Below are 10,173 nucleotides of genomic sequence, written 5' to 3'. Positions count from 1 at the left end.
TAGAGAAAGATGTTATTAAAAGCCTTGTGGCTGAATTTTTAGGGATTATTCATTATTCTGTATTATTTTGAAAATAAGAGAAAGTGGCTTAGCTTGAGGAGAAAGAGAGAAATGTTTTTCTCTCTTATTTTCGCTATTCATCTTCTTCACCAAGATCGTTCTAAGTTTTGGTATGATGAATATTTCTATTGTGATTTCCATTTTATTCATGAGTAGCTAAGTTTATTTGTTAGGGTTATGGAAACCTTGTAGTATACTCTCTATTGCTATGGGTTTTTGAATTTATGATGTGTTAATTCACTTATATCATTACTCTCTTCGTTATGATTGAATTCTCGTGGTTGTAAACATAGGGAATGTGCCATTATAGCAATAACTTATTCGATAGAAAAGTTACTATTTGGAAAAGAGAGTAGTGACAAGAAAATAGGGTTTCCAACCTCTATTTTACACGTTAATGCCTTAGCAGGATTAACTACTTGGAGAGTTCGTATGATTGGTTGTACACTTTGGATTCGAGAGAATTAAGGTGAATAAATCCTTGATGGTTGAGAAACACTTGGATTTAGAATTAGAATACATCTCTCTATAAGTGCATGCATGTATAAATCTGTATTACTCATAGTTAATAGAGAAGTAAAATCTACAAGGTGGACATAACCCTAACTTGTCATTCTCTTTGATCAAATATTAATATACATATTGCTTCATTGTTATATTGTAACTATCATTTCAAATTTAAACCAAAAACCCCCATTCAGGAACCTCTGACCAACAGTCCAATAAAAATTACAATACTTAGTAACACATATTCCCTGTGGGATTCAACACCCAACCTGGTTGGGTTCTATATTTGACAGCGACCGCTTACTCTCTCGTAAGAGAGGTGTAATTTGGGTGTATCAAATTTTGGCGCCATTGCCGGGGAATATGGTTGTCGACTAAGTTGTGCTTGTTAGTTGACCTTTTGGTCAAAGATTCCCAAAATTTTACTTTTTGTTTGTTGTTTTTGTATTGATCAGGTTAAGTATATTGAATGCAAATACGCTAAGATCGGGCCACCCATTATTACCTATAAATCCTGAACCACATCTCATTGGTCGAACGGATGCGCAACGAGACCCTGAAAGGATAGCTGCTCAATAGGAGCAAGCTAGATTAGCTACATTGGCAACTGCGCAAGTAAATCAACAGAATGCTGATAACCCAGGTCGGGTACCAAATCTTGATGATGAGGACTTGGGTGATGATGAGTTATTAAATCCAAGGCGTTCAGATGATGTGGCTGCACCAGTGAACAGGAATGTCAACAGAGATCGTCAAGCTAGGATGAGACCTGAACACCGAGCTATGCAAGTTGCTTTTGATGATGATGATGACGACTTGGATGGGGCAGGTGCCACAGGGGCTATTATTCCTCCGCCCTTGGCACCCGAAGCCAAGTTCAATATTACTAGCACTATGATCCAGCTACTACAAATCACAGGGTTATTTGGTGGACTTGCAGACGATGATCCAAATATGCATCTGATTAATTTTATCTCAACATGCAAATCATTTGACAATCCAAGGGTTGGACACAATGAGATTCGACTACGTTTATTTCCATTGTCTCTATCTGGAGAGGCAAATCTATGGTTAAATAGGCTAACTCCCAATTCTATTACCAATTCGAGGCAACTGAAAGACGTTTTCCTAGAAAGATTCTTTCTTCCGTCCAAGAGAGCACAATGGAGAGATGAGATAAGCAATTTTAGACAGCTTCCAACTGAAGCTCTCCACGAGACTTGGGAGAGGTTCAAGAAGAAGCTGATGCGGTGCCCAAATCATTAAATGACCAATGTCCACTTGATGGAGATATTATATAAGGCTTTGAATTCAGTGACTAAGCCAGTGGTAGATAATGCTGCGGGTGGGTCATTTATGGACCTTACTTTTCTTGAGGTATCTGACATATTGGATCGTATGACAAAGCAAAGTAGACGTTGGCATACCAAGGATACTGAGGTAGCAAGCTCTACTGTATCTATTGGCATGACTGCAGAACAGAGGCGAAGAGAAGAAGAGCGTGACCAGGATATGGCTTACATGAAAACACAGATAGACCTTCTCACTAAGCATTTATTATTAGGAGATACAGAGAAGGTTAAAGCTGTAGAATCATAGGGAAGGGCTGACTCCGATCCTGAGGAAGAAGCCAATTACTTGAACAATCAGATGGGCTTCCGAGGTGGTGTCCAAGGAAACCAAGGTTGGAACCATCAAGGAGATTAGAAGAATAAAAGTGACAGGAGTGGACTGTATGTACCTCCTGGAAGCCGTGATAATGCTGCCACCAATTCAGGCAAAATGTCTGTAAAGGAAATGATGAAGAAAGTATTAAAGGGAGTTGAGGCGGCAAATTCTGGGGTGATTGCAATAAAGAGTGACGTATCTTCCATAAGTCAACCTGTAAATTTGCACTCAGTTGCAATTAAACAATTGGAGCAACAGATGAGCCAATTATCCACAACATTCAACCAAAGAAAAAATGGGACTCTACCAAGTGATACAGTTTAGAATTCGAGGACTGATGGATCGTGTATGGCCATTACCACTAGGAGCGGTAAGATATTATCTAGTCAAGGTTTGGGAGCTTCCTCTTATACTGATGAGGTTGAAATGGATTGGGAGATAGTTGATGAATCTCCAGTGGTGCCTGTGGAGTTGGGAGGTTTGAAAAAGAAGAGTGCAGAAATTGAACAACCAACTAAGCTGAAGCATGTTAGTGAGGTAGAGCACGGCATAAGAAAGGAGGTAAAAGTTGCTCCAACTAAAATTCCAAGGCCGCCACCTCCATTTCCACAATAATTAAAGAAGAAAGAAGATGATGGAAAGTTTAGAAAATTCATGGCTATGTTGAAGTAGTTGACAGTGAATGTGCCCGTAGTTGAAGCACTCGAACGGATGCCCAGATATGCTAAGTTTATGAAAGACCTATTGACAAAGAAAAGGACTGTGAGCTATGAAACGGTAGACAATCTTCATCATTGTAGTGCTATTGCTACAAGATCTATTGTCTAGAAAAAAGCTAATCCGGGAGCATTTACTGTTCCATGTACAATTGGATTGCTAAAGTTTGAAAAGGCCCTTTGTGATCTTGGGGCAAGTATCAATCTTATGCCATTGACGATTTTCAAGAAATTGGGTTTAGGAGATCCTACACCCACTAATATGCAGATTCTAATGGCGGATAGATCAGTAAAAAGGCCGATTGGGATTCTACATGATGTACTTGTAAAAGTTGCTGATTTTATATTTCCTACCGATTTTGTAATTCTTGATTGCGAAGTGGAATTTGAAGTACCCATAATTTTGGGTAGGCCATTCTTAGCAACTGGAAGGGTGTTAGTTGACATGGAGTTGAATGAGATGAAATTTAGGCTCAATGAGAAAGAAGTTAGCTTTGAAGTATGTCGGTCTATGAAACAATAAAAGGAGATAAGTGTCTTCTCGATTGTTAATGTATTGTATGAAGATAAGAAAGATGTACCAGTTAAGGATATGTCTTTTGTGGAGACCATAGCTGGTTTGGTTAAACTTGCAAGCAAGGATGTGTGTGACTTCAAAGTGGTTGGACTAACAATAAAGCATTGTCTTGATCCAACAAATGAGGTACAAATGGTATCATCGATGTATCTTGACGAAGTCTGAGTAGTCAAGATAATTGAGTCGTACCGCGACATTAAATCAGGCGCTACATGGGAGGAAACCAATGATTTTATTTTCACTTTATCATGTTAAACAAAAATACAAAAGATGAGTCGAGCCACGACCGAAACTACGGCGCTTGGTAGGAGGCAACCCATCTTTCTAATCATTTTTGTTGTTTTTGATTAAGTGTACGTGCATGAAGTACTAAGGACCACACTAGGCCGCTTCACAGCCTCCCTATCATGCCTCGATTGATTTTTAGCCCACAACATACCCGGACCCCGACCCACCCCCAAAATCGTGTGTTATAACTCATCGATTTAGCCCAAAAATTCCTCATTAGCATCGTTTCACCTGTTTGACCACCCAAATGGCCCCGCTTACCAAAACGGACCACACTTGGCCACTCCCTAGTCACCTTTGCACGCCCCAGTTGATTTTTGGCCCACAACACGCCTGGACCCCGGGCCTACCCCTGAAATTGTAGGCTATAGCACACAGATTTGGCCCAAAAATGCCTCTTTCGCATTATTTCTCCCATTTGAACACCCAATAAGCCCAGCCCAGCCCATCCAAAGAGACCACACTAGGCTGTTCCCCGGCTTTATTGACACTCCTCGAGATTTTTATCCCACAACACGCTTGGATCCCCGACCCACCACCGAAACTGTGGGATATAGCACGCTGATTTGGCAAAAAAATGCCCCGTTCACATCGTTTTGCCTATTTAACCACCAAAATGGCTCCGCCCACCCAAACGGACCTCACTAGGCTGCTCTCCAGCCTTCCTGACATGCGTCGATTGATTTTTAGCCTACCGAATGCTCAAAACCTGGGCCAACCCCTGAAATTGTGGGCTATAGCACACCAATATGACCCAAAAAAAACCCAGTTCGCACAGTCTCACCTGTTGGACCACCCGAATGAACCACACTAGGCTACTACCCAGCATCCCAAGAAAGCCCTCATCTATTTTCGTCCCACAGCACCCCCGGACCCCAAGCCCACCCCTGAAACTGTGGGCTATAGCACATCGATATGGTCGGGAAACTCCTTATTCACATCATTTCGCCCGTTTAACCTTTCAAATGGCCTAACCTACCCAAACAAACAATAATATGCTGCTCCCAAGTCTTCCTAGCACACATCGGTTATTTTTTTGGCGTATAGCATGCCTAGAACCCCGGGCCCACCACTACAAAAACCGTGGGCTATAGTACATAAATTTTAATCAAAAATGCCCTATTTTCACCGTTTTGACTACCCAAATGGCTCCACCCACCAAAACGGACCACACTTAGCTGCCCCCAGCTTCCCTGGAATATCCCGATTGATTTTTGGCCTACAGCATATCCGAACACTGGTCCCACCCCCATAACCGTGGGCTATAGCATATCGATTTGGTCTGAAAATGCTACATTCGCGCTATTTTTCCCGTTTGACCACCCAAATGGCCCCACCAACCTAAATGGATCACACTAGCTTTCTACCCAGCCTTTCTGGCATGCTAAGTCCATTTTTGGCCCATAGCACACCTGGACCCTGGGTCCACCACCAAAACCGCGGGCTATACACACCGATTTGGCCCGAAAATGCCCCATTCATATTGTTTCCCCTGTTTGACCACCCAAACTGCACCGCTCACCCAAATAGACTATACTAGGCCACTCGCCAGCCTCTCTGGCATGCCTCAATTAATTTTTGGAACATAGCACGCCCCACGAGCCTACCCCAAGAATCGTGGGCTATTATAGCACACTGATTTTTCCCAAAAATGCCCAGTTCATGTTGTTTCACCAATTTGACCACCCAAATAGCCGTGCCCCACTAAAACAGAACACACTAGGGCTATCCCTAGCCTCCATGGCACGCCTTAATTAATTTTTTGTGCATAGCACGCCCGGACCTCGGACCCACCCCAGAACCATGGGTTATAGCACACTAATTTGATCCAAGAAACACCCGTTCATGGTGTTTACCCATTTGACTACCCAAAAACACTCGACTACCTAAACGGACCATACTACGCCACTCCTCAGCCTCCCTGGCATGCCTTATTCAATTTTTGGCCCACAGCACGATCGGACTGCAGGCCCACCCTCAGAATCATGGGCCATAGCTCATTAATTTAGCCTGAAAACCCCTCATTCACACCGTTTGACCATTCAAATGGCCTCTTCCACCAAAAATAACCCACTAGGCTGCTCCCCAGCCTCCCTGGCATGCCCCAACCAATTTTTGTCCTACAACACACCCGAACCATGGGCCTACCCTAGAACCTTGGGCAGTAGCACACTGATTTGGCGTGAAAATTCCCTGTTCGCGCTATTTTACCCATTTGACCACCAAAATGGACCCGCCTACCTAAACAAACCCTACTAGGCCATTCCTCAGCCTCCCTGGCATGCCTCAGTCAATTTTTGTCCCACAACATGCTCAAACCCCAAGCCCACCCCCAAAACTGTGGGCTATAGCACACCAATTTAGCTCAAAAATGCCTCATTCACGTTGTTTGACCACCCAAACCGACTATACTAGGCTGCTCCCCAGCCTCCCTGTCATGCCCTGATTGCTTTTTAGGCCAATTCATGCCTAAACCCATGGCCCACCCCCAAGACTGTGGGCTACAGAACACCATTTTTTTTCTAAAATGCTCCGTTCGTGCCGTTTTGCCCATTTGACCACCCAAATAGTCTGCCAACCCAAACGTACCACACTAGGCCACTCCCCAGACGGTATACCCCCATCAATTTTCAACCCATAGCGCACTCAAACCCCGAGCCCACCCACAAAATCGTGGGATAAAGCACACCGATTTTACCTAAAATGCCCCGTTTGCACCGTTTTGCTCGTTTGACCATCCAAATGGCCCTGCCCACTTACAAAGACCACAATAGGCCATTCCTCAGCATATCTAGCATTCCCCCATTGATTTTCAACCTACAAAATACCCGTACCCTGGGTCCACCCATAAAATTATGGGCTATAGTACGCTGATTTGGTCATTCTTGTGTTTGAAACCCAATTAGCCCCCTTCCTAAATGGACTACACTAGGTCGCTCCCTAGTTTTCCTGGAATACCCTTGTTGATCTTCCACCCACAGCATGCCCAAACACAGGCCCACCCTCAGAACTGTGGGCTATAGCTCACCGATTTACATTGTTCACGCTGTTTTGCCCATTTGACCACCAAAATGGCCCCTCCTACCCAAACAGACCACACTAGGCCACTCCCCAACCTCTCTGGAATCCCTCAATCAATATTTGGCCCACAACACACTCAAACCCTAGGCCCAACCTTGAAACCGTAGGTTATAGCACAATGATTTAGCTTAAAAATTCCCCATTCCCGTTGTTTGACCACCCAAATAGCTCCGCCAACCCAAACTGGCCATACTAGTCTGCTCTCCGGCCTTCCTAATATGTCTCAATAAATTTTTTTCCCACCGTACACCCAAACCTCGGTCCTACCCCAAAAAAGTGAGCTATAGCACACTAATTTTGCCCTAAAATGCCTCGTTTATGCTGTTTCACCCGTTTAACCACCCAAATAGCCCTTCCCACCAAAACGGACCACACCAAGTAGCTTCCAAGCCTCACTGGGATGGACTAGTCAATTTTTGACCAACAAAACACTCGGACCTCAGACCCACCCCTGAACCATGGGTTATAGCATACCGATTTGACCAAAAAATGCCCCGTTCACGCTGTTTTTCCTGTTAGACCACCCAAATAGCCACGCAACCCAAACAGACGACACAAGGACACACCCTAGCCTCCCGGGCATACCTACTTTGATTTTTCCCTATAGTATGCCTGAAACCCGAGCCCACCCCCACAGCCGTGAGCTATAGCATACCGATTGAGCTCAAAATTTCCCCGTTCATGCCATTTTACCTGTTTGACCACCCAAATAGCCCTACCCACCTAAACAGACCATACTAGGCCACTTCCAATCTCGAAAGCATGACCCAATCGATTTCAAACCCACGGCATACCCAAAAGCCAGGCCCACCTCAAAACTGCGGGCTATAACACACTAATTTGGTCCAAACATGCCTCACTCATGGTGTTTCGCCTGTTTGACCACCCAACTAGCCCTACCCACCCAAAAAAACAATACTAGACCGCTCTCTAGCCTTCCTGACATGCTTCGATTAATTTTTGGCCCACTGTATGCCTGAACCTCGGGCCCACCCCTGGACCTGTCAGCTATAACACATCAATTTGGCTTAAAAATGCTATGTTCATGCTGTTTCACTTGTTATACCACTCAAATAGAACCGCCCACCCAAATGAACCGTACTAGGCTGCTCTTCAACCTCGCTGACATGCCCTGATTGATTTTTGGCCCATCAAACATCAAACCACGGGCCCACCCTTGGAATAGTGAGTTATAGCACGTTGACTTTTCCTAAAAATTATTTGTTCATGCCGTTTTGTTCGTTTGACCACCCAAATTGCCCCGCTCACTAATGTGTGAGCCTATGCTAACACATTTGAAGCTTTTAACTCAAAATAATTGCAAGGTCTTGAGCAACTTTAGTTGTTTTTGATTAGTTTACTTTAATTTTGCAGTAAATGTAGAGATGAAGGGGAACCACCAATATAGGAAGAAAAAATCCTAAAATCTAAAGCAAATAAAGGACTAAGTATGGCTGACGACATTCATAATAAGTCATCAGCCTAGTGATAAGCTATCAAGATCGTCGTCATCCTTAAATGGAATAAGGAAGTTAAAGACAGTTTTGTGATGACATCTATGATACGTTGTCAGATTCCTGATAGGTCATCATAATCATTGTCAGCCTTAGGCAGCAAGAGCCAAAAGTACAGAGGAGCTGACGACATTCGTGATAAACGGTCAAGAGTCCTGATAAGCCATCACGGACGTCGTCATCTATTCTAAGGAAAAGCTGTAACTTTGATTTTATTTCCTTAATTAGGTTAAACTATTTAAAGCCTTGTTTTAGGGTTTTTTGAAGGAGAGGAATTGACTTATCCTTATTCTGACAACATACGATATTTTCTTTCTCTCTCTCTGGACCAATATTTTGGGAGTTTTGTCTTGTAAATTAGTTCAAGTTATACTTCTTGATTTTCATCATCGTTGTAAGTTAATCTTCTCAATTATGAATTCAATTTGCGTACTTGTTTCTTGCATCATGAGTGGCTAAACCCCATTAACCTGAATTATGAGATCTAGGGTTAGGCCATAATGAGGTGCTAAATACTTAAGATTCAATAGGTGTTAGGGTTTTTTGATAATTCTAAGATGTTAATTAATGTCTGTTGGTTGTAAACAGTAGGCATACCTACTTTGATTTTCTTGAGAAAGAAATCATATACAGTAGGAAGTGAATTATCAATAGGGACTCGGAAATACTTCTTTTAATAATCAGCACTATAAAAAGGTTGATCCTTGTGAGTTACATAGTTGTTTTCAATGATAGCACAATTGCTCTTAATTTGACTGACCTTGGAGATGGTGAATGAATTCTGAACTAATATGAGAAGTTAGCTACCAAATTGTACTTTGTATACTCTTAGTTATGTTATGGTTTCTTGAGGACATGCAATTGTTTAAGTTGAGGGTGTTGATGTGTGAGCCTATGCTAACACATTTGAGCTTTTAACTCTAAATAAGTGCAAGGACTTGAGCAACTTTAGTTGTTTTTGATTAGTTTACTTTGATTTTGCATTAAATGTAGAGATGAAGGAGAACCACCAATAAAGGAAGCAAAAAGCCTGAAATCTGAAGCAAATAAAGGACTAGTTGTGGCTGATGATATTCATGATAAGTCGTCAGCCTGGTGATAAGCTATCAAGACCATCGTCAGCCTTAAACAGAAGATAGAAGTTAAAGACAGTTTTGTGATGACAGCCATAATACGTCGTCAGATTCCTGATTGTCCATCATCTTCATCGTTAGCCTTAGGCAGCAAGAGCCAAAAGTGCAAAAGAGCTGACGACATCCGTGATAAATGGTCAGAGTCCTGATAAGCCATCACGGACGTCGTCATCTATTCCGAGGAAAAGCTGTAACTTTGATTTTATTTCCTTAATTAGGTTAAACTATTTAAAGCCTTGTTTTAGGGTTTTTTGAAGGAGAGGAATTAACTTATCCTTATTCTGACAACATAAGATATTTTCTCTCTCTCTCTGGACCAATATTTTGGGAGTTTTGTCTTGTAAATTAGTTCAAGTTATACTTCTTGATTTTCATCATCATTGTAAGTTAATCTTCTCAATTATGAATTCAATTTTCATACTTGTTTCTTGCATCATGAGTGGCTAAACCCCATTAACCTGAATTATGGGATCTAGGGTTAGGTCATAATAAGATGCTAAATACTCAAGATTCAATAGGTGTTAGGGTTTCTTGATAATTCTGAGATGTTAATTAATGTTTGTTGGTTGCGAACAATAGGCATACCTACTTTGATTTGCATGAGAAAGAAATCATATACATTAGGAAGT

The 10,173-nt window shown here is 42.3% G+C and overlaps 1 protein-coding gene across 1 annotated transcript in view; it reads left to right on the top strand.

The window, feature by feature from the left end:
* The first annotated feature begins 2,661 nt into the window (after positions 1-2,661).
* The window catches only part of LOC124885669, a 33,137-nt gene continuing 25,625 nt past the window's right edge, over positions 2,662-10,173 (top strand). Inside the window, exon 1 of the mRNA XM_047393910.1 lies at positions 2,662-2,796. Within this exon, the coding sequence (XP_047249866.1) occupies positions 2,662-2,796 (135 nt within the window). The remainder of the gene's footprint in view (positions 2,797-10,173) is intronic.

This window comes from Capsicum annuum, chromosome 7, assembly GCF_002878395.1.
Source record: "Capsicum annuum cultivar UCD-10X-F1 chromosome 7, UCD10Xv1.1, whole genome shotgun sequence".
Taxonomy (NCBI): Eukaryota; Viridiplantae; Streptophyta; class Magnoliopsida; order Solanales; family Solanaceae; genus Capsicum; species Capsicum annuum.
This window is presented reverse-complemented; position numbering and strand designations above follow the sequence as displayed.